Source organism: Bombina bombina, chromosome 3 (genome assembly GCF_027579735.1).
Source record: "Bombina bombina isolate aBomBom1 chromosome 3, aBomBom1.pri, whole genome shotgun sequence".
NCBI lineage: Eukaryota > Metazoa > Chordata > Amphibia > Anura > Bombinatoridae > Bombina > Bombina bombina.
The window spans coordinates 1,131,779,327-1,131,805,912 of record NC_069501.1 but is presented as its reverse complement, the minus strand read 5'-3'; the positions used below and the strand labels follow the sequence as shown (position 1 = coordinate 1,131,805,912).

The window sequence follows — 26,586 nt, the reverse complement described above, 5'->3', positions numbered from 1 at the left end:
CGCGGCCTTAGGACCGCCAAAAGCGACCCTAGAACCTTTGTAAAGATTCTTGGGGCTGTAGCTAATCCAAAGGGAAGAGCTACAACTGGTAATGCCTGTCTTGAAAGGCAAACCTGAGAAACCGATGATGATCTTTGTGTATCGGAATGTGAAGATAAGCATCCTTTAGATCCACTGTAGTCATATATTGACCCTCCTGGATCAGTGGTAGGATGGTACGAATAGTTTCCATCTTGAACGACGGAACTTTGAGGAATTTGTTTAAGATCTTTAGATCCAAAATCGGTCTGAAGGTTCCCTCTTTTTTGGGAACCACAAACAGATTTGAGTAAAAACCCTGTTCCTGTTCCTCCTTTGGAACTGGATGGATCACTCCCATAACTAGGAGGTCTCGTACACAGTGTAAGAATGCCTCACTCTTTATCTGGTTTGCAGATAATTGTGAAAGGTGAAATCTCCCTTTTGGGGGGGAAGCTTTGAAGTCCAGAAGATATCCCTGGGATATAATTTCCAACGCCCAGGGATCCTGAACATCTCTTGCCCACGCCTGGGCGAAGAGTGAAAGTCTGCCCCCTACTAGATCCGTTACCGGATAGGGGGTCGTTCCTTCATGCTGTCTTAGAGGCAGCAGCAGGCTTTTTGACCTGCTTACCTTTTTTCCAGACCGTCTTGGATTGAGCAAAAGTTCCCTCTTGTTTATTATTAGAGGAAGTTGATGCCGCACCTGCCTTGAAGTTTCGAAAGGCACGGAAATTAGACTGTTTGGCCCTAGATTTGGACCTGTCCTGAGGAAGGGCACAACCTTTTCCTCCCGTGATATCAGCAATAATCTCCTTCAAACCAGGCCCGAATAGGGTCTGCCCCTTGAAGGGAATGTTAAGTAGCTTAGATTTTAGTCACGTCACGCTGACCATGATTTAAGCCATAGCGCTCTGCGCGCCTGTATAGCAAAACCAGAATTCTTAGCCGTTAGTTTATTCAAATGAACAATGGCATCAGAAATAAAATAATTGGCTAGCTTAAGTGCTCTAAGTTTGCCAAGCATGTCATCCAATGGAGTCTCTACCTGTAAAGCCTCTTCCAGAGACTCAAACCAGTACGCCGCAGCAGCAGTGACAGGGGCAATGCATGCAATGGGCTGTAGGATAAAACCTTGTTGAATAAATATTTTCTTAAGGTAACCTTCTAATTTTTTATCCATTGGCTCTAAAAAAGCACAACTGTCCTCGACAGGGATAGTAGTACGCTTTGCTAGAGTAGAAACTGCTCCCTCCACCTTAGGGACTGTCTGCCATAAGTCCCGTGTGGTGGCGTCTATTGGAAAACATTTTTCTAAAAATAGGAGGGGAAGAGAACGGCACACCTGGTCTATCCCATTCCTTATTAATAATTTCTGTAAACCTTTTAGGTATTGGAAAAACATCAGTACACACCGGCACTGCAAAGCATTTATCCAGTCTACAAAATTTCTCTGGCACTGCAATGGTATCACAGTCATTCAGAGCAGCTAAAACCTCCCTAAGTAACACGCGGAGGTGTTCAAGCTTAAATTTAAATGTAGAAATATTAAAATCAGGTATCTTTCCTGAGTCATTAACATCACCCACTGACTGAAGCTCTCCTTCCTCAGCTTCTGCATATTGTGAGGCAGTATCAGACATGGTTCTTAAAGCGTCAGTATGCTCTGCATTTTGCCTCACCCCAGAACTATCTCACTAACCTCTAAGTTCAGGTAGTCTGGCTAATACCGCTGACAGTGTATTATCCATGACTGCCGCCATGTCTTGTAAAGTAAACGCTATGGGCGCCCTAGATGTACTTGGCGCCATTTGAGCGTGAGTCCCTTGGGCGGGAGTCAAAGGGTCTGACACGTGGGGAGAGTTAGTCGGCATAACTTTCCCCTCGTCAGATTCCTCTGGTGATAATTTTTTTAAAAACAGAATATGATCTTTATTGCATAAAATGAAATCAGTACATTTGGTACACATTCTAAAGAGGGGGTTCCACCATGGCTTTTAAACATAATGAACAAGGAGTTTCTTCTATGTCAGACATGTTTATACAGACTAGCAATGAGACTAGCATGCTTGGAAAACACTTTAAATCAAGTTAACAAGCAAATATAAAATACGGTACTGTGCCTTTAAGAGAAACAAATTTTGTCATAATTTGAAAAACAGTGAAAAAATGCAGTAAATCAAACGAAATTTTTACAGTGTATGTAATAGGCTAGCAGAGCATTGCATCCACTTGCAAATGGATGATTAACCCCTTAGTTCAAAAAACGAAAGACGTTTTTTTTTTTTGTTTTGTTTTTTAACAGTCACAACCAACTGCCACAGCAAGCTGTGGTCCTACCTTCCCCAATAAACGACTTTGGAAAGCCTTTGAGCCCTTTAGAGATGTCCTATAGCATACAGGGGACTCCTGAGGGAAGCTGGATGTCACAGTTTGTAATTTTAACTGCACCAACTGTAACTTTTATACTATAACAGTGGAAAGCCTCAGTAAAACTGTTTCTAGTCAAAATTTAAGCCAGCCATGTGGAAAAAAACTAGGCCGCAATAAAGTTTTATCACCAATGCATATATAAAAATGATTAAACATGCCAGCAAACGTTTATATTGCAATATCATAAGGGTATTACCCCTGGGAGTAAGCATGATACCAGTCGTTATTAAATCACTGTATTCAGGCTTAACTTACATTAATCCGGTATCAGCAGCATTTTCTAGTGTTTTCCATCTCTAGAAAAAATTATAACTGCACATACCTGATAGCAGAATAAACTGCACGCCATTCTCTCGCTGAAGTTACCTCATCTGTGTAATCCCCTCAGACATATGTGAGAATAGCAATGGATCTTAGTTACAACCTGCTAAGATCATAGAAACCTCAGGCAGATTCTTCTTCTATTTACTGCCTGAGATAAAATAGCACAACTCCGGTACTATTTAAAAATAACAAACTTTTGATTGAAGAAAATAAACTAACTATATTTAACCACTCTCTCCTACAACATCCTAGCTTGTTGAGAGTTGCAAGAGAATGACTGGCTATGACAGTTAGGGGAGGAGCTATATTACAGCTCTGCTGTGGGTGTCCTCTTGCAACTTCCTGTTGGGAATGAGAATATCCCACAAGTAATGGATGATCCGTGGACTGGATACACCTTACAAGAGAAATGTCAATTTTGATTAATGAAAGTGCCCTTGTTTTTAATAGGATTATTAAAAACCGAGCACTAATTCGTCAAAATTGACCTTCACTTTAAAGATCACCACACTGGATTTGCACAGATCTTAGTGCGGTGATCTTTCACAAGAATCAATCCAGCACAGAAAACAGCTGAAGACCACGAGCGGCCATCTATTTCCTCATTCTGCAGCTAACAAAGCTAACAAATGCGGATGCCTTCTGTAATACAATTTTAAACATTCTCTTTTCGATGAAACAGAACCAATAACTATCAAGGGATTTGAACTCCAAAAAATTATTTTCTGATTCAGATACAGCTTACCCTTTAAAAAAAGTTTCCAATTTAATTCTATTATCAAATTTGCTTAGTTCCCATGATATTCTGTGCTGATGAGATACTTAGATAGGCATCTGGTGCACTGCATGGCAGGAAATAGTGCTGCAATCTAGTACTCTTGTAAATGGATAACATTCTTGCAAAAAGACTGCCAGAAATGGGCCGGCTCCTAAGCTTAAGCCTCTGCTCTTTAACAAAAGATACCAAGAGAACGAAGAAAAATTGTTAATAAAAGTAAACTAGAAAGTAGTTTAAAATCGCATGCTATATCTGAATCATAAAATAAAAGAAAAAAAATGGGTTTTATATCCCTTTAAGGTGAGAGATAGGGATGGGCAATAGCTACTGTATGGCTCTTAGTTAATGAGCAAACTTTTGTATTTTATATCAGGTAAAGCAACTAAATAGCATATCTTGTTTTTCTGAACTGATACAAAGAATTATTGTGGTGTCTTAAGATGAATTATCTAATAAGAGTTTTGAAAGTAGCAAAGTCCAGACCCCTTCTACCCACACACTTCTATGTCACTGCACAGTGTTTTGTAACACAAGATCTGTGGTTTATGCACAACACTGCACATGCTTGCTGATTGGCTACAGGTAGAAAATACATTATAGATGAATTGTGGGTTCTTTTTTTATTAAAAAGGCAATTATTCTCATAGAGCTCAATTTAAAGGGATAGTAAACAGTATGAGGATGTGATATGAAATATTTAATAATGTGAAGTTAAAGAATTTTGCAATATACTTTTACTTATTTATTTTGTCCCCTTTTTCTGTAATTTATCTCTGAAAACTGTTGGTTTTCTAAATTACACTTAGTATCTATAAAGAAATGGGTGCTGCCTTGTTTGAACTTACAGTATGTTTTCCTCTTATCTATCTTTCCTGCTAATGGCAATTAGTGACAGATAAAAAAAAAACAGGCATTAAAAGAGACTGCCCAAACAAGGCTGTGTGGAACATATTAACTAAATTGGTTTCCACCAACTTTATTTGTACAGAGATAATTAGAAACCCAGTTCAATAGAAACTAAACCTTTACACTCATAAAATATTTAAAACAACTAATATAAATGTAAAAATACATCTATAAAATTAGTCTTAGGCTAATCTTTGCTATGAATACATCCTTATTGGCTAACATGTATTTGCTGTTTAACATTCCTATAAAGGAATATTAAACACTTCGAGATAATAATATAAAAAGTTTAATGGTATGTAGTAAAACAACTTACTTGCAATATACTTTCATTATTTATTTTGTTCCCTTTTCCTGTAATTTAATTCTGAATATTGTGGGCTTCGAAATTTCCTGTGAAAAGTGGAAGTGCAGCAGACACACAGTCATTGATTGCACACTCTAGTAAGACGCTGTCAGTAATTGGCCTTAGCAGAAAAAGAAACCTAAGTTACAATATGGCCGCACCCATTGATTTATGGACAGAGAGTTACCTTTATTATTTCAATATTTAAACAAACTAAAGTCATTTTAAAACATACAAGTATAATATTCTCAGGTTAATATTATACATATCAATGATTTATTTAGAGTTTCATGTCCATTTTCAATAAATGTCAAAATGTTAACATTCATTTGATAGAAACATTGAAATGGCAGAATGAAAACAAATGAAGTTCTAGGCTTATATGGTTTAAAATTAACCTTTATTCCTGCTTCATTTTGACTAAACTATTCCATTTAAGTTCAAATAAGCATCCTATGTTAAGCACTGGATTTAAAAGGCTTGTCAGTTAAAGGGATATTTCAAACATTAGCAATGTGAAGTAAATCAGTTAAGAACTCTGAGCAATGATGATGTGAAAATGTTACATTTTTTCTTTTAATATGGACATATTTCTATACCTGCCAGAAGAAAACAGGACAATATATACCTACTTGTATATTCAAACAGTCAAATATCCCTCTGCAGTTCCTGCTGTGTACTCCAACCTATTAAAGGGACATGTGCTATTTTTTTTCCCATGCATATAAAAAAAACCGATTGCAAATATTAAATCTATATTTTGGTCTGAAAGGGTTAAAGGAACATTGTACTCAGACAAGTAGCTGATAAGAGTCTGTTTTATTACAAGCGGCTGCAGGATCGCCCTTTTAAAAATCGTATGGGTTCTCTTTTTCCAACCCCAGTTGTGAGGTTAATTTCTGCTTGGGACTCTCGTTTAAATGGCTTTTTATATAGAATACTGCAGCATTAATTTTTAAGGTAGGTTTCAATAGGCAAAAGCAGCTATTTCAAATGACAAAATAAATGGGAACACCTTAAAGGGGAGAAAATGTTATACTACAATGTCCCTTTAATATCCCAGTTTCACAAAGCAAAAACAATAATCTCCTAAAATATCACCCACAAATTCTCAGTCTCACCCCACAATCTGCCCAGTCACGTCTAAGACCTTCCTAGTCCTGACATTTTACCAGTTACGGTTGTTAGATATGATTATGAATGGTATATTGCTACTAAATTCCTGGTCGCCACCTCAAAGCTTGATTTATAATAATGTAGCCAATGTCCCCAGACAGTGTTTAGATTAGTCAACTACATTTCCAAACTCAGAAGCAATGTGGATATTCAGGTTCTACAGAAGGAGGAAAAACCACAAACTTCCAGATTAGGTGAATGGTATTTACTAGGTTATATGAGGTCACCAATGAATGAAAAGAGCTTGTGCCCAAATTATTTTTCTTACTATTCTTGTTTATCTAAGCAGTTATGTATAAAGCCAAGGCAGCACACAATACACACATTAACAACTGAAGTTCATTGGAAACAGCATATGGTCTGTCTTTGGACAAACAATAACAACTAATTTACTTACATTATCAAAATGTGCACAATATTTTATATACACACTATTTGAGGCACCAGCTTATACTTAGTATGTGCAAGAGTGTTGTACAGTATTTACCTATATGCGTTTGTGATTGGCTGATGGCCGTCACAGGATACAGGGAACATTTAAGTAAGTTTGAAATGTGTCAGAAAACAAAAATCTGTTACTCATTTGAAATTCAGACTAAAATCTAAAATCTTTCAGGTCTGGCAAGCAAGATTATCAAAGAAGTCATATCAGAACTGTGAGACCCCTCAATTTTAGAAAGCACATTTTAGCTTTAGAGCCGTTTATCCCGCTATGCAGTTTCTGGATGTGAAGGAGCGACACATGCATTGCAATATAATGTTAAAAAAAACCCACCAAATATCTTTTTTGTGTGTGATTTCTTTTCATGCTGGCAAGGTTTTGATAAATAAATAATTGTGAGGAGCTGGTATTGTAAAATGAACCGTGAATGCTCTCTCCTTCCTCCCAACAAACTGTATAATGTATTTTCATGGGGAAACACATATACTGTACATGCACACTAAAGCAGTTCTACAGATCTGGAGTGAAACCCAATGCCAAATCTATTGAGAAATGTTCCAGAATCATCTGCAAACACGTTTCCTTTCCACATTTGTATAGAGTTGTATATTTATAGGACTGAGTTTTCCGATTAGCCACTTGTGGACACTCACAGAGACTAGAGCCCCCTGTATATACAAACCCACAGGCAAGCGACGTCAGCAAATTCAGATGTGTGCTGTGGTGGGACTTTATGAAGCATAGATAACTACTCACTAAATGGAAGACATTACTTTCACACACTGGCTGTGCAAGCAGTTATATTATGCATGGCAAACACTTTTTACGAATCAAAGATGTTTCAGTTGACATTAACCACTGCCATATGGGAGCTCGGCGCATGCAGAAATATTGCTGCCAAATTAATATAATCCTAGGACAGTAGTGAAATGGGATGAGATTATAATATATTTTGCACATAAAGAGACCGTGTGCTGTAAAATTGGTTTCCCCTTGATGCGTTTCCAATTATATGTTATAGCAGCAGAGCCCAGAGGCAGAACTTCTCCTTACTTTCTGCAATGAGATTTTTTTAGTGAAACAGATTCTAAAGGTCATTTTTAAATAAAATTCAATTTAAATTAGGCAGTTTTACTAAAACACCAGTTCAATTGCATTGCAAATTAGCGGCAGACAAAAAAAAAAAAAATTTTGTTAATTTTTTTTTCAACGTTTCTTAAATAATTTGTTTCTCTCGGTCTAACATCACAAGGTAGATAAGAAGTAATAAAAAAGGTGTATTGGTCACAAGAACATCTTACATTCAGAAGTCACAGCTTTGTAGACTGGGAAGGGCTAGGGGGCGGGGTTGAGAAATCCCTGAGAGCCAATCCCCAATCAGATTTTATATATTTATTAAAATATGAATAGATTTTTAAGCTGCATTTAGTGTGAATAGAACAATTCTACAGGTGATCTCACACACTAGCAAATGCAGCGTCTCATTTTATAACCTTGCAGAAAATGTAATAACTTTATAAAGTTAATAATTAAATGACTACATTTCTAAGTTCATTCCTTGTGTTTACAATAAACAGATGCTAACGTGACCTTGAATAAAACACCAATATAAGATTTATAAATAAATTATTCTACTTATTTATTTTGTAGAAGGAGGAAACAAAAGCATGAAACAGTTCTGGTTGCATAAGTTATTCAGTTATAGTTTGTGTTCAAATGAGCATTTTATGTTAAAACACTGGTTTTCAAATGCTTATAAATTTTGAAAGCGGCTGTAGAGATGTATAAAGTTTCAATTTTATTTAGCTATTTATGTGAAGCAGGAAAACAATTTGAGTGTTTTTAAATTTATGTTGATAATTTATTTTTAATTTGATTTTCAAACTATTATTTTTTGAGATATACTTTTGGCTGATTGATTATTCAAGATCAGTTTAGTATACAGAGACCCCAAAAGCGGATTTATTTATGCCAAGGCATTTTTTAATAACAAAAATAGAATGTAGTAATTTAAAAATGAGTTGACCTATTTGTAGAATTGAAATTGATTTTTTTGTGTGCATAGTTTTCACACTAATCTCTATGAAAGATAATTTGCAAGGAGAGCTCACTTGTTCACATTTATATCACCTGTATTATCTATGATGAAACAAGAGCACGCTTCTATATAGGTAAAGTTCTTGTGGTTCTAGGCCATCAATTTTGGGCTTTAACCAGTCCACTACAAGACTAAACATCAAGGATGCGGGGGTGCTGGTGGGGACCTCATCTTCTACAAGTTATTCTGACCTTTATTTTGATTTAAATCACCCCTTTCCCTCACTTAGCTTTCTCATTTGCTTGCATATTGTTGAAATGTGAAAAAGGCTGACACCTTTGAGTTTTGGGGTGCTACAGAAATGACTGGTGGTGCATAACAGCCCCAGTAACTCCTACCACCACTACTGGTGATGGCAAAAAATAATGGCTATGTTTCTAAATAGAACAGGGCATTGACCTGTTTGCTGCTGACAATAAATTCACAGGCTCATTCCTCTCAAATAGGTTTTACTTAAACATATTTTTTTAATTTTATAGTTTTAGAATAAAATACTCTAACATTTCAATAAGAGTCACAGCTTATTGAGGGTAAGGTTTGTGCAGTGAACATAATTTACATTATCGTTAACCTGTGTTCCTGATGGTCTGTCAGTTATTTGTGTATGGGGCGTATTAAATGGAAGTTTAACTACACTTAATTACTTGTCTGTCTGCCACTGATTAAAAAGAAAGCAAAAAATAAAATAAAAAAAAAGGAATTCAATGGCAAATCTCGCTTAAAGGGGACGGTAAAGTCAAAATTAAACATTTTTTCAGATACAGAATGTAATTTTAAGCAACATTCTAATTTACCTCTATCAAATTTGCTTCGTTCCCTTAGTATCCTTTTATGAAGTCAGCCAGATAGAAGCTTAGGAACGTGCATGTTTCTTCAGCATTCTATAGCACCAGTTTTTGCAACAATGTATAAAACTGCTATAAACTTTGTTGCAAACCCTATTGCTAGACTTATAAGACACATGCACGCTCCTGAGGTAACCTAGGATTTCTCTTTAACAAAGTACACCAAAGAACGAAGCAAAGAATGATAATATAGGCAAACTGTTAAGAGCTGTTTAAAATGCTATATATTGTGCAATTCAATTTAGTTTATTTTTTACTTTACTCTCCATTTTATAAGAAAAAGAAAATCCATTTACACGTGTACTTAAATGCAACCTGGAAAAAATAAATAAAAAATAAAAAAATAAATCTATGATTCTCCACAAAAAAATTTTTTGAACCTTCTGAGCTCCTGCTAAAAGAGATACAAGCATTTTTTTCAAGTGGTGCTTGTATGCTGCACGTTTTGGGGACTCAGAGCTTGTTTTAAAGTTCCATTAAGAGACATCTAAAAGAATAGGAATCTTCCTACTTTTTTTCTTGTTTCGTCGATAAAAATAAAATTATAGTATCAGCTTAAAGGGACAGTCAAGTCAAAAATTAAACTCATGATTGGGCCATTTTAAACAACTTTCCAATTTACTTTTATCATCAAATTTGCTTCATTCTCTTTGTATATTATGTTGAAAGCTTAACCTAGGTAGGCACATATTCCAATTTCTAAGCCCTTGAAGGCCGCCTCTTATCTCAGTTTTTCCCAGCAAGACAGTGCTAATGCATGTGTGTCATATAGATAACATTTTGCTTTACACCATCAAGTAAAAAAAAAAAAAAAATGAAGCCCTCAATCTTAAAATTCTCAAGAATTGTTATTTGCAGCTTTTACTAATTCTTTTATTAAGGACATGTTATTTACTTGATATCACAGAATTTGGTACTAAATCACATGTTTCAGTTATGTAATGGAGTATTCCAGGTCAAGTTTTAGGGATTATACCTGTTCAGGGTCCAAGATGAAGAAGAGCTAACTGCATAACTAGGCTCGTCTAGACATAATTTAACCTTGGTTTTGTTCCTTTGTAATCAAGTTGACCTAACCACCATAACAATTTCTGTATACATTTTGTTCTGTATGTAACAGCAATACTCTATATAATGGACATGTTATTTTTTGCAGAAAATTGTAATTAACAAGCATTAATAAAAAAAAAAAAGTAAAAAAAAAAGGGAGCCCTAGTTTCATGGTATAATAGGGCTACTACTATAAAGTATATTTCATTTTTACAAATTCAGTATATAAAAAAAAAAAAAAAAAAAAAAAACCTCCCTCAAAACGGAGAGAATAAATTATAACAAGCATCGGAAATAATGTACTTACCATCGGAGATCCTAATCTGTTGTTTGCGCCCAACTCGATCAAGTCCAATTGGTGTGCTTTGAGAGAAGGGAAACGGCCGTAAGCGCGCCGAAACAGCCTTATAAGGGGGAACTTTGTGGGCTGGAACTGGAGGCCTTTGTATTGGCTGCAAACAAAAATCAAAAGTCAGCGTGATATTCTTACATATTACCGTACATCGATGGACTTACAAGATGAATAATCAGTTGCTGTATATAAAATTATATATCTAGGTACCTTTAAAAATATATGAATTTTGCCCTGAATACACACATATATAAGGCTGGCATTTGGTTCTTCATTAGAGTGGACAAATTAATTTAATAACATGACCCGATTGTCTGTATAAATACTAAAGTGCATACTTTTTCCAGTTCCTTTTCAAATGTAGACTTAAGGCAGTTATATAACAAATTTCTTCAATACTTTTTTTTTTTTGGCGTTTGTGCAAATTTTAAGAAATTGTATGACAAAGAAGTTAGCTCCGGTTAGGTTGTGGTGTGCCACTGCATCCTCCTCCATATAACAGGAACTACTGACACAAAACCAAACCTGAAACATTATTATCAGAGCTTGTAAATATATTTAGTCTACCCACATATACAGAAAAGTGCACCATTCGCTCTCAATTAAAAAATAAGCCAATATATAGAGGTAAAATGCCATCAGCCAGGAAATTAGTTACAGATAAAAGCCAAAATGTATTTTGTCAGTACTTTGGTCATAACCAACACCTCAAAATAAAGTATGTAAAAGTCAATCTGAGTTGATCTAGGCTTCTTGTTAAAAGCTCCAATTTGTCTTTTGTTTCAGAATGCACATTAATTTCCAGCACCAAGCATTCTATCTGATATGTGCATTTTATTGCTAGAGATGTACTATCAAATGTTATTAAATGGACAGTAAATACCTTGTAATTACAAGACATTTCTGCTGTGTTGCTATACAATAACATATCACCAAATCATAATGTTTTTTTAAAACAAATTAAAATTATTTTTACTCAAACTTCAGCTCATTTGCCTTATTTGGACGAGCCATTCCGGGTTTTGCAGTTATCAGTTAAAGCCAATTGGGCACAGATCTAAACCCGGGGGTGCTTTTCATGTTCTGAGAAATAGTAATTGCTCAATTTTAATAGCTAATTCACATGAAAAATTATAAAAATAAATAATGAAAATATATTGTAAAGTTGTTTCATTACTCAACACTAAACATTTTATATAGAAATCAAAGTGTTTTCTGTCCCTTTAAGCACAGAAGCTATACATCCAGGAGTAGGACAGAATTGGTGGATAAATATTCATTAAATAACCATCAAAAAAGAAAAATTATTGGCTCTTATTTGTAAAGAATTTTTGGCCTTAATGACCCTGCAACTTTTTGTGTGCATCCCGAATGAGTCACCAGCTATTTCCAGCAAGGTTGCTAGTACTAAATTTACTAACTAATCAGAGCATGTCATTTTTTCATTATAACGTCACTTTAAACACGATGCATAGCCAAATTATTTTGGACCAGTTAAAATTTGAAGCAACATGGTAAAAAAATAAATTATTCAAAGCAATGACTTTATAAATATATTTTATAATCCAGGCTACTGTATATTCTTCTGCATCCCACTATGTGATAAAAAAAAAGATTTCCATTTAAAAAACAATTACAAATCGCAATATCTTTTATAATTAGTGTTAAATTACATTATTTGAACATGCAACATTCAAACCCCAAAACAAATTAGAATCAATGCATAGGTTAAGACCAGACATGTAAACCAACATTTAAAAATTAGTAAAAGTTGAACGTAAATTAGATAATTAGTTGTAAAGACAAGAGTTCTTGAGTTAGTCTGATAACATGCAAGATTTTCAGTTTCATTCAAGTGAAGAAAACTGGAAGAGATGAAAAGGTAGATCAGTTAGAAAATATAATTTTTTGCAATAGCTGGAGGTCAGCCGACAGATTTCATTAGGTAGTGATCTTGCATGCTTTCCAGGACCCTTACTTGTTGAAGTATTCCTCCAATTTCTTCATCTTCACTTGTTGCATAGAAGTTGACCCCACCTATTACAGAGATGGGTCTTTGTTTGTAATTCACATTAGGTTTTCGAATCTTTGATTCATCACTAAAAGAGCGTAAGGGTGACCTACAAGTCCCACAATCCACTTCTGGTGATTCCATTGGAACCGAATCTTCAGGGATGGAAAAACTCCGAATACCTAATTGACCATAATCGGAAAGAGGCCTTGGTCGCGACCTGCTTTTGCCCGAGCTCCATCTTCGAGGTGCAGCCTTCTGAGGTTCCGATTGTTCCTCATCTTGAGATGGAGATTTTATCCAGGTTTCTTCAGTAACAACCTTTTCAAAAGGTGAATAATGCAGATAAGGTGTACTGGTGAAAATTAGCACCAACATTATGAAATTACCATGGTTGATAACATAAGCTGTTATTATAATATCTGGAATAGTAAACAAAATGTGTTCAACATTATCTGGTTTTGTGTCTAAAAAAAATTAAAAAATTACACTTTACCGAACAAAAGAAAATTAAAATGGACATGGAAGCCAAAATGAAAGGGACATGAAACACAAACATTTTCTTCCATGATTCAGATAGAGCATACAGTTTTAAATAGCTTACCAATTTACTTATATTATCTAATTTGCTTCATTCTCTTGGTATCCTTTGTTCAAGAAACAGCAGTGCACTACCGGGAGCTAGCTGAACACATTGGGTGAGCTTACAAAATGAGGCATACATATGTGCAGCTACCAATTAGTAGCTCCTGAGCCTACCTAGTGTGCTTTTTAACAAAGGATATCAAGAGAACAAAACAAATTAGATAATAGAAGTAAATTAGAAAGTTGTTTAAAATAATATGCTCCATCTGAATTCAAGAAAGAAAAAAATGGGTTTCATGTCCCTTTAAACCTTCATGATTCAGACAGAGAATATTAATTTAAAAAAATAAATTCAATTTGATTCTATTATCAAATTTTCTTTCTGTTAAACGTTAGCTCCTTTCCTCAATAGCACTTTAAGGTAGGCTCAGGATCATGAGTCTTGGCATTGTGCTTGTCAGGTTTGTAAAAATGCTATACATTTAGTTCTTAAAGGGACACTAAACTCAATTCTTTTCTTTTATGATTCAGATAGAGCATGCAATTTTAAGCAACTTTCTAATTTACTCCTATTATCAATTTGTCTTCGTTCTCTTGCTATCTTTATTTAAAAAGCAGGAATGTAGATTTTAGGAGCCAGCCCATTTTAGGTTCAGCCCCATGGATAGTGCTTGCTTATTGGTGGCTGACATTTAGCCAACAATAAGCAAGCATAACCCAGGTTCTCAACCAAAAATAGACTGGCTCCTATGCTCTACATTCTTGCTTTTTAAATAAAGATAGCAAGTGAATTAAGAAAAATTGATAATAGGAGTAAATTAGAAAGTTGCTTAAAATTGCATGCTCTATCTGAATCACGAAAGAACACATTTGGGTTTAGTGTACTTTTAAGGCATGTGCACGCTCCTGAGTCTACCTTGATAAGTTGTGATGGAAAAAAGATAAGATCCAACAAAGTAAACAAAAATAAATGTGTTTTTATGTTTTTATTTGTTTCTATCTAAATCATGATCATTTTTTTGACTTCCATGTCCTTTTAATAATAAAACACTCATGGTGAAGCATTGAAGTTAAAATTATACCAAAGTTTAGCCTTAGCTAATATTTGTAAATATAAACTGCGATTCTGACCATATAACAAGTGAACTTTGATGTTTAACTAGTTTTTTTTTTTTTATGTCAACCATTCTTTTAGTTCAACCAAAAATATACAAAACATTTCAGACACCTACAATTAAAGGGACATAAAACATTTTTTTTCATTAATCAGATAAAGAATACAATTTTTTTAAAAAATCCAATATAATTATAATATCAATGCTTCGTTTTCATGTTATTCTTCGTTGAAGAGATACCTAGGTAGGTAGCGTGCACATGCCTGAAGCACTACATGACAGAAAAAAGTGCTGCCAGATAGTGCTCTTGCTAATGTATAACATTGTTGCAAAACTGCTGCCATATAGTGTGTTATGTCGAAAACTCGAAGATGACGTAACTTCCGGTGACTCTTCCACCACTAAACCTCTAGCATCCACCCCAAGAAAACCTTGGGGAATGAGGTTTACAAGGGGGGCTTTGCTCCCCTTGAACCCCCGGCAGAGGCAAAATAGATAGTGAAGATAGGCGATTACAGTCCCATCTGATTGGCCTTGTCTCCGTGAGGGTCAGGATGCACAACCAATCAGATGTATGGATTCACCGGAGGTGACGTAATCTTGGAGTTTTATATAACTAGTGCTGCAGACACTTCATTGATAAAAGTACAATTGGAAAGTTGTTTAAAATTATATGTTCTATCTGAATCATGAAATATTTTTTTTATTTTATGTCCCTTTAAGCTAGCATGTTACAGCAGAGATTGACAAATCTCCAGGAGCACGGATGCCAAGGCTGCAAAACTACTACATTTGTCTCCGAAAATATTTTTGGATTGTTCTATGTATTTCTCAATAAAAAAAATAAAAAATAACTGGCTCCTATAAAAATATAAACACACACACACACAGGTACAAATTCCCAAATCCAGAACTAAAAATACTCTTTCATTAATTGTTTTAAAAACAAAATGATTTAAAAATTACCATTCCCCCCAAGTCACAATCTTCTCTGCCTTCATCTTTTGTTTGTCTCGAGTTCTAAAATGCAAATGCTAGTCTATATTTATTAAAGAACAATTGGTCCCATCTATGGTGTCTGTTGTGATATTATAATATATAATGCTTTCTTCTCCCAGTCTCATTTTACAGATGCAAATATACAAATATACTGAAACCTTTTCCAGTCCCAAGCTGTTTGGATAAAGGGTTTTGTAGAGATTAGATTGGATAGATAGATAGATAGATAGATAGATAGATAGAAAAACATACGCCCCTAGAACTTTACCTCTGGTACTCTACTACATAATATAAATTATCACTTGTGAGCAGGCATAACCAATAAGCCTATGAGAAGTGGCATACTCACACAGCTGCCAATCAGCATGTAAGTTGAACGCCTTTAAAGGGACATTAAACACATCTTGCTTATTTATTTTTAAATGCTGCAAACTGCTCAACCAGCTGATTTGCAGCATTTACAAGTTACATCATTTGCTTTTTGGCCTCCTTGGGAGTGTAGGAAAAGCTCAAGGTTTATTAATATACTTTTATGTCTCTTTTAAGTAAAAATAAAACACATAAAATACTTATACAACCACTAAATATTAAAAGAACACTATAGGCTGACTATTTTATTATACAGCTACATTATATTTTATGATTGACAAGCATAACTCTTGTATTTTAGCAAAACAAAGATTAAAAATAATATTTTTAGGAAATGTAAAATTTGGATCAAACCTCCTTGTCGGTAACTGGCAATTGTGCACCACAGACACACTGCAACAACATACAGCCGATTGTCGGCATCCTGGCTTCACTTAACAATAACAGACAACAATGTTCCACTGTGCAGATCTGTATTTGCTCAGTGTATTTGCAGCTGAACTTTGTACCTTTCATGAAGCAGTTGCTCAAAGTAAGCAATTAAAGGGGCAGTAAAGTCTTTTTTTTTACAAATGCAGAGTTAGTATATAGTAGAACAAAATCTGAATAAAAAAAAAAAGTTAAGACTTTTGAAAAGCTGTTATTTAACAAAAATTTATTGTTTTGCAGTCCAGGGATAGACACCTTCAAGAGCTTTTTGAGTATGCTTATTTTAGAGGGATATAATACTCATATGCTAAATCACTTGAAAGTGATGCAATATAAATGGAAAAAGTTGAGAAGAAAATATTACCTGAACATCTCTATGTAAAAAAGGAAGATATTTTACCTCAAAATACTGCAAGTTGGGAAAGAAAAAACAAAAACAAAAAAAACCACACCAAAGTAGTCAGATCAGCAGTCTCTTTACCATACCTCCCAACATTTCAAAATTCAAAAGAGGGACACCCCCACGGCAAAAAATTGGAATGTGGTGGGCGGGGCTTAAAAAATATAAGGCCAAAGTAATATAAATAATATTCTAAATAAAGTCATATATTTTAATACACTTAGGCACCAAATCAAACACAAGCTCAAACCACTGGTATGTGCCCAATAGAATTAAAAAAAAATAAAAAAAATTTAATGCATGGGGCAAATCGGGACAGATGGCTAGCAACCCAGGACAGGGGGACAGACCCCTAAAATCGGGACTGTCCCGCGAAAATCGGGACAGTTGGGGGGGTATGCTTTACAGTGGGTTGTGAATACTTAAAAAAATTGAGGTAAAATATCTTCCTTTTTTACATTAAGATGTTCAGGTGATATTTTCTAGTCAGCTCTTTACAGCTATACTGCATCACTTTCATGTGATTTAACACGGTTCCGTGCATAACAAGGCAGAGAGTGACGATATCAACAAACTGCGCATGCGCAATTTAGCGTGAACGTGCAAGAGTCGTCTTGGCCGACACTCTGGAGATTTGCGGCTAAAATCGGGCTAATAGTGATGTAGATATAGGAGGAGTTATGGAGCCATGTGGCAGTTAACTTTTTTGAATAAAATGGATATTCCATGTGGACTACTGCTCTGAGTATTGATGTATGGACTAATCGTGGGGCAACTAAGATAAAGGGATAGTCAACACTCAAAATACACTTACTGTATTAACTCCTTTTATGTGGCCAATTAAGGACAGCTATAAATAAGCTCTTACACTGATCAAACAATTACTGTGTAGCACGTTACAGAGTTCCAATCCTGCAGGCTTTGGATCAAGCCTCTCAAGGGGCAGAAAAAAATGGTTTAGAGATAAATTACATGAAAACAGAATTTATGCTTACCTGATAAATTTCTTTCTCTTACGGTGTATCCAGTCCACAGATTCATCCTTACTTGTGGGATATTCTCAATCCCTACAGGAAGTGGCAAAGAGAGCACACAGCAGAGCTGTCCATATAGCTCCCCTCAGGCTCCGCCCCCCAGTCATTCGACCGACGGTTAGGAGAAAAAGGAGAACCATAGTGTGCAGTGGCGACTGTAGTTTTACAAAAAATAAATTTGAACCTGACTTAATTGCCAGGGCGGGCCGTGGACTGGATACACCGTAAGAGAAAGAAATTTATCAGTTAAGCATAAATTCTGTTTTCTCTTACATTGGTGTATCCAGTCCACGGATTCATCCTTACTTTTGGGAACCAATACCAAAGCTTTAGGACACGGATGAAGGGAGGGAACAAGTCAGGTAACCTAAACGGAAGGCACCATTACTTGCAAACCTTTCTCCCAAAAAAATAGCCTCCGAAGAAGCAAAAAAGTATCAAATTTGTAAAATTTGGCAAAAGTATGCAGTGAAGACCAAGTCGCTGCTTTACAAATCTGTTCAACAGAAGCCTCATTCTTGAAAGCCCATGTGGAAGCCACAGACCTGGTGGAAAGAGCTGTAATTCGTTCAGGAGGCTGCTGTCCAGCAGTCTCATAAGTCAATCGGATAATGCTTTTCAGCCAAAAGGAAAGAGAGGAAGAGATAGCTTTTTGACCTCCCCTCTTACCAGAATAGACAACAAACAAGGATGACGTGTGTCTGAAATCTTTAGTTGCTTTTAAATAGAATTTTAAAGCACGAACCACATCAAGATTGTGTAACAGCCGTTCCTTCTTAGAAACTGAATTAGGACACAGAGAAGGAATAATGATTTCCTGGTTAATATTCTTATTAGAAACCCCTTACGGAAGGAAACCAGGTTTTGTACGCAAAACAACCTTATCTGCATGAAACACCAGATAGGTTGAATTACACTGCAAAGCAGACAATTCTGTAACTGTTCGAGCAGAAGAAATAGTTACCAAAAACAAAAACTTTCCAAGATAATCACTTAATATCTATGGAATGTAAAGGTTCAAACAGAACCCCTTGAAGGACAGAAAGAACTAAATTTAGACTCCATGGAGGAGCCACGGGTTTATAGACAGGCTTGATTCTGACTAAAGCCTATGCAAACGCTTGAACGTCTGGTACTTCCGCCAGAAGCCTGTGAAACAAAATAGATAGAGCAGATATCTGTCCCTTTAAGGAACTAGCTGACAATCCATTCTCCAATCCTTCTTGGAGAAATGACAAAATCCTAATCTTACTCCATGAGTAACCCTTGGATTCACACCAACAAAGATATTTCCGCCATATCTTATGGTAAATGTTCCTGGTGACAGGTTTTCTAGTCTGGATCAAAGTATCTATAACTGATCCAGAGAACCCACGCTTAGATAGAATTAAGCGTTCAATCTCCAAGCAGTCAGCTGCAGAGAACAAGATTTGGATGCTTGAATGGACCTTAAATTAGAAGATCCTGCCTCGATGGCAGTGTCCATGGTGGAACAGATGACATGTCCACTAGGTCTGCATACCAAGTCCTGCGTGGCCACTCAGGCGCTATCAAAATTACCGAAGCCTTCTCCTGTTTGATTCTGGTTACCAGACAAGGGAGAAGGGGAAACGGTGGAAAAACATAAGCCAGATTGAAGGACCAAGGCGCTACTAGAGCATCTATCAATGCCGCCTTGGAGTCCCTCGACCTGGATCCGTAAAGAGAAAGTTTGGAGTTCTGACGGGACGCCATCAGATCCAACTCTGGAATACCCCATAGCTGGGTAAGCTGAGCAAAAACCTCGGGAAGGAGTTCCCACTCCCCCGGGTGAAAGGTCCGAGGACTCAGAAAATCAGCTTCCCAGTTGTCTATTCCTGGGATGTGAATTGCAGATAGGTGGCAGGAGTGATCCTCTGCCCGTTTGATGATCTTGGATACTTCCTTCATCGCTAGGGAACTCTTTGTTCCTCCCTGATGATGTATGTATGCTACAGTCGTGATGTTGTCCGACTGAAACCTGATGAACCTGGCCTCCTCTAGTTGAGGCTATGCCTGGAGCGTGTTGAATATCGCTCTCAGTTCCAAAACGTTTATCGGGAGAAGAGACTCTTCCCGAAACCATAGGCCCTGAGCTTTCAGGGAGTCCCAGACCGCACCCCAGCCTAACAGACTGGAATCGGTCGTGACAATGATCCACTCTGGTCTGCGGAAGCACATTCCCTGAGCCAGGTGATCCTGAGACAACCACCAGAGAAGATAATCTCTGGTTTTCTCGTCCATTTGTATCTAAGGAGACAATCTGCACAATCCCCATTCCACAGTTTGAGCATGCACAGCTGCAGTGGTCTGAGATGAATTCTGGCAATGGGAACAACGTCCATTGCCGCAACCATTAACCCGATTACCTCCATGCACTGAGCCACAGAAGGCCGAGGAACAGAATGAAGAACTCGGCAAGTAGTTAAAAGTTTTAACTTCCTGACCTCCGTCAGAAATATTTTCATCTCTACCGAGTCTATTAGCGTTCCCAGGAAGGGAACCCTTGTGAGCGGGGACAGAGAACTTTTTTCGACGTTCACCTTCCACCCGTGAGACCTTAGAAAGGCCAGAACTATTTCTGTATGAGCCTTGGCTCTTTGAAAAGACGACGCCAGAATTAATATGTCGTCCAGATAAGGTGCTACTGCAATGCCCCGCGGTCTTAGTACCGCTAGAATGGACCCTAGCACCTTTGTGAAAAATTCTTGTCCAGAAAGGCGAACCTTAGGAACTGATGGTGATCTTTGTGGATAGGAATATGTAGGTACGCATCCTTTAAATCCACGGTAGTCATATATTGATCTTCCTGGATCAATGGAAAGATTGTCCGAATGGTTTCCATTTTGAATGATGGAACTCTGAGGAATTTGTTTAGAATTTTTAAATCCAGGATTGGTCTGAAAGTTCCTTCCTTTTTGGGAACTACAAACAGGTTTGAGTAAAAACCCAGTCCTTGCTCTGCAGTTGGAACTGGGTGTATCACTCCCATCTTTAGAAGATCTTCTACACAGCGTAAGAACGCCTGTTTCTTTGTCTGGTCTGAAGACAAACGAGAAATGTGGAACCTTCCCCTTGGGTGAGATTCTTCGAATTCTAGAAGATACCCTTGAGCAACAATTTCTAATGCCCAGGGATCTGGAACATCTCTTGCCCAAGCGTGAGCAAGAGAGAAAGTCTGCCCCCTACTAGATCCGGTCCCGGAGCGGGGGCTACCCTTTCATGCTGTCTTGGTAGCAGCAGCAGGCTTCTTGGCCTGTTTACCCTTGTTCCAGCCCTGCAAAGACTTTTATGTTGCTTTGGGCTGGGAAACGTTACCCTCTTGCTTTGCGGTTGCAGAGGTTGAAGCAGGTCCGCTCCTGAAGTTGCGAAAGGAGCGCAAATTAGCCTTAAAAGGTCTATCTTGTGGAAGGGCATGGCCCTTTCCTGATATTTTTGTTTTGGACGACACGTCAGCCGACCATGATTTGGGCCAGAGCGCTCTTCGCGCCACAATGGCAAAACCAGAATTTTTTGCCGCTAATTTAGTTAATTGTAAAGCGGCATCTGTAATGAAAGAATTAACCAGCTTTAGAGCATGAATTCTATCCATGACTTCGTCATATGAAGTCTCCCTCTGGAGCGACTCCTCCAGCGCCTCAACCAAAAAGCCGCTGCAGTAGTTACAGGAATAATGCAGGCAATTGGTTGAAGAAGGATACCTTGTTGAACAAATATTTTCTTTAGTAACCCTTCTAATTTGTTATCCATAGAATCTTTGAAAACACAACTGTCTTCTATTGGTATAGTTGTGCGCTTAGCTAGTGTTGAAACTGCTCCCTCTACCTTAGGGACCGCCTGCCACGCGTCCCGCCTGGGGTCAGTTATGGGGAACATTTTCTTAAAGATAGGGGGGGGGGGGACAAAAGGTACGTCTGGTCTCTCCCACTCCCTAGTCACAATATCCGCCACCCTCTTAGGGATCGGAAACGCATCAGTGTATACAGGGACTTCTAAAAACTTGTCCATTTTACACAATTTTTCTGGGACCACCATAGGGTCACAATCAACCAGCGTAGCTAAAACCTCCTTAAGCAGTACGCGGAGGTGTTCCAGCTTAAATTTAAACGCTAAGAAATCTGATTCTGCCCGCTAAGAAAATTTTACCTGCGTCACAATTTCTCCCTCAGACAGTACATCCCTCACCGCCACGTCAGAGGGTTGTGAGGGTACAACAGATAAATTATCCAAAACTTATGATTGCTCATCCTCTGTTCTTAAAACTGAGCTATCACGCTTTTTAGGAAAAACAGACAGTTTGGATAGAAATGCTGCAAGGGAATTATCCATGACTGTTGCTAATTGTTGCAATGTAATAGGGGCCAATGCACTAGAGGTACTAGGCATCGCTTGCGCGGGCGTAACTGGTGTCGACACATGGGGGGAGGGAGGAGGGCTATCCTCATTACCTTCCGTTAAAGAATCATCTTGGGCCACATTTTTAAGTGTCACTGCATGGTCTTTAAAATGTTTGATATGTTAGCACACTTTAAACACAAATGTAATAGGGGGGACCGCCATGGCTTTTAAACACATAAAACAAGGTCTGTCTGTAGGCTCAGACATGTTAAACAGACTTAGACAGCACTCAAATTCAGTAAAATACAATTTTTGAAAAAACAGTACTGTGCCTTTAAATAATAAAAAGCGCATACTTTTTTACTAAACCTCCAAAAATCATCCAATCTTTATGAAATTTTCACCATATGATCCTAATGCATTGAAATGATTGCACAGTAAATTTCAAGTCAATTAACCCCCTACTGCCCAAACCGGAGCAAATTAACCATGCCACAGCCTTTGCTGTGTCCTACCTTTCTTGGGGATTAGTTTTGATCGAAAATAAACCTCTCTGAAGTCCTCAAGTAATCTTTGGACCCTTCACATGAATCTGCATGAAGCTGTTTGTAAAATCAATTGCGCAACTGATGCGCAAAATTCAGGCCCCCTCCATCTTCCCTCAGGAGTTTGTGGGGCCTTCCCAAGCCAAAATAGGTGTCTAAATATATGCCATGCGGAATAAAAACCCCAAAAAGTGTTTTAAATGCAATATAAAACTTGTATAATGTCAGATTATCTTAAAAAAAAATCGATTGCCCCTTAACAGTGTCCACCAGTGTTTTGAGCCCTTACAAATAAGCCTTCCTTCTATACTAAGTCTCAGAATATGGCTTACCTTTCCCACATGGGGATTCTGTCAGTCTTCTAGCATTACTAAGTCTTGACTAGAAAAAATGACTGAAACATACCTTAAAGCAGTTAAGCCTGCAAACTGTTCCCCCCAACTGAAGTTTTCCTGTACTCAACAGTCCTGCGTGGGAACAGCAATGGATTTTAGTTACAAGGTGCTAAAATCATTTTCCTCTCAGCAGAATCTTCATTATTTTCTGCCTCAGAGTAAATAGTACAAACCGGCACTATTTAAAATAACAAACTTTTGATTGAAGAAATAAAAAACTACAAACTAACACCACATTCCCTTTACACTCCCATGGAGATGCTACTTATTAGAGCGGCAAAGAGAATGACTGGGGGGGCGGAGCCTGAGGGGAGCTATATGGACAGCTCTGCTGTGTGCTCTCTTTGCCACTTCCTGTAGGGATTGAGAATATCCAACAAGTAAGGATGAATCCGTGGACTGGATACACCAATGTAAGAGAAATATGGTCAAAATAATTCATGAAACTACATTAAAAAGATCACTATTACAAATTGTATGGGTGATTAAAGTTTTATTTTAAAGGGCAAACTCAAAATGTATATAAATTGATGAAACATTACAAAATATATATACCATATTTTATATGTTTTTAATACAAAATACTTTGCCTTTTCTGTAAAAATTGCAGTCCCTGTGCTCCCTAGAGAGACCAACAAGCAAATGAACTTAACTATACTGCAAACTGCATGAAATAGCTCCATATCTTGCCTCTCCCTTGATTGTGGCCAATTAGGACTAAGAGTAAATGGGTTTGTGCACTTCTCTAAGAATTCACTGCGTAGAATATGAATCTGGTCGGGCAATTTGCAGCATACGCAAGTACAAAACCTGAGCTCTAGTCTCTATAGAGAGCATGATACAAGCTAATTTTTTATGTAATACAAATCAAGGTAGTTTATAGATAGGGTTACCATATTGCCGCTTTAAAAAGGGACACATAAAAAATACATATGGCAGGTTTTTTTTTTATAAAGGAACATTATTCAAAACATTTCTTATAAACAGCCATGAAATATGTATTTTTCATGTGTCCCTTTTTAAAGCGGCAATATGGTAACCTTATTTATAGCTAAATAAATAAGTGTAGATTATGCATTTTCATTACTTAATTTTATTTTTTTTAATTAATATTGAGTTTCATATCCCTAAGGTGTCAGAGAACAAAATAACATGCACTATTGTTATATTTATACATATATGAAAGTTTGTTCTTATTTGGCCCTCGTTTTTATAAAATAAGACAATATTGACTATCGTTTTTTAATGTGTTTGTCACTGCCCATAAATTTAGTAAACAAGAACCTTGAACATAATGCAAAGCACAGAGCTAGGAAATCACAAGAAAAATGCATCAAAAACCAGCAACAGACACACTTTAGAATGTGTGACTGTATAACCCCACTACCAGAATACACATGAAATCAATAAAAATATATTATGGTGGGTTGTATTAAAAATTATCTCTGAAGAAAATATTTCCATTTTATTTTCCACATCATTTCTTACTGTCCACTAAACCCTCATATTTATTACACAAGTTAACGTTTGATGATGATTTAAAACAATTCATGCCAAGTGAAATACAGTTCAGTTTACATTAACAAAGAGCAAAACAAAGCAGGAGAAGTAAGCAGGAAGGAAGCAAGGAAGACGTCAACATTTTACTAATTAAAGGGGCATGAATGTTTCATGCTCTATGTCTAACACACACACATATAAAATTAACTGGGTACACAAACACATCCTATGACCCTATGAGTGAGTGTGAGAGAGAGTGAGTGTGAGAGAGAGTGTGAGAGAGAGTGAGAGAGAGAGTGTGAGAGAGAGTGAGAGAGAGAGTGTGAGAGAGAGTGAGAGAGAGAGTGAGAGAGAGAGAGAGAGAGAGAGAGAGAGAGAGAGAGAGAGAGAGAGAGAGAGAGAGTGTGTGAGTGAGAGAGAGTGTGTGAGTGAGAGAGAGTGTGTGAGTGAGAGAGAGTGTGTGAGTGAGTGAGGGAGTGTGAGAGAGAGTGTGTGAGTGAGAGAGAGTGAGAGAGAGTGAGAGTGAGAGAGAGACAGACAATGTCTATGCTCTCATCATCTGGTATCCAAAATCTCGGATACCAGATGATGAGTCACGCTAGGCAAGGGACAAAGTGCTGGAATTCAAAACAGAGAGCAATACAATTTTACACACAGTTTCCTGTACAGATCTCTGACAACAAAGGAGACAAGTTCACCCGCTGATTTATTGCAGCATAGACCTTTGGTGACCGTTGTCACATCCCTGTGTTGGCTCTACATTTACCTCATACGCTTGAGGTTGGTGGATGCAAGTAGATTGTTTGCCCATTTGGGGATATTGTATACTATATGTTGCTTCAGAACAAACGACTCTACCACAACTATAGTTTGTTTCTATAACCATTACTATAGCTACTGGAAATGTTAAACTAACTGTATTTTTGAAATGTATTCTATATAGTTTAAATTGACACTTTATTTGTAAATAGTATCTGATAGATTACAAATTATATTGTGACAATTCTTTTCTTTCCATATTATACCTAAATTTGCGTGCTTTTGAATGTATCTGTGTAGACTGCACTTTGAAATATGCAATTAATAGCATACAAATACATATTGACATTTTTTCATATGCACATTATACCCAAATTTGCGTGTTCCTGAATACAACTGTGAATTGAAATACATAACTAATATTACACAGCACATTTTGTTTTTATCTCAGTATAGCACTGTGTAGGTTTATACCACTTGCATACTATAATTTTATGAGAGAAGCCAGTAGTGAGGGGTGCTTTTCTATTTGTTTAACTGTACGAGAGAGAGATGATAGAGATAGATAGACAGAGACAGAGATTATATAAATATAGATAGATAGATAGATAGATAGATAGATAGATAGATAGATAGGACACACACACACACATATACATACACACACCCTTGCACCCATGGATACACCATGGGCTGGAGTACCAATACTAATTTTATATACTTTTTTTTTTTATGTACTTTGGCACTTGGTCCTGGCGTTTTGACAGTATTCCTTAAAACTAAAAAAAACAAACAAAAAAACAATTCAATATTTCAAAGAGGTTACATTTTGTTTCCAGTTGTCAACAGACAAACTATTTGCCCAGCTGTATTGCTATAGACTTTCACATAATAGAACTATCAGCAGATTGCAGGACAAAATTACAATGCAGACACAAAATGTTATATTAGAGAAGAAGACCACAAACTCAACATTTTATTCTACATAAAATTTTAATAAAAATTGTGCATAATTAAAAAGTAAATCTGCTAAGATTATTTTGCATGCTTTTACTGCAATTTACTCTTACGTTTTGCACAGTGATTGGATGATATATGGGAGGACCTTGTTTATATTTGTCCTTAATTGGCAACACAAAGAAATTAAAGGGACATGAAACCCAAACATTTTTTTATGATTAAATGGACAGTCAACACTGGAATTTTTGTTGGTTTAAAAGAAAGATAATCCTTTTATTACCCATTCCCCAGTTTTGCATGTAATAATACATGTTTTAGCTCTGTAAATACCTTGTATCTAAGCCTCTGCAGACTGCCCCTT

The 26,586-nt window shown here is 36.8% G+C and overlaps 1 protein-coding gene across 2 annotated transcripts in view; it reads right to left on the bottom strand.

Moving 5' to 3' along the window:
- SPATA13 (spermatogenesis associated 13) overlaps window positions 1-26,586 on the bottom strand; it is a 120,861-nt gene that overhangs the window by 74,310 nt on the left and 19,965 nt on the right. The window contains exons 3-4 of one of the 2 annotated variants that reach the window (XM_053708502.1): window positions 12,747-13,100; window positions 10,724-10,868 (exon numbers count right to left, since the gene is read on the bottom strand). In XM_053708502.1, coding sequence (XP_053564477.1) covers window positions 10,724-10,868; window positions 12,747-13,100 — 499 coding nt within the window. The remainder of the gene's footprint in view (window positions 1-10,723; window positions 10,869-12,746; window positions 13,101-26,586) is intronic. The other variant, XM_053708503.1, reaches the window with a different exon arrangement.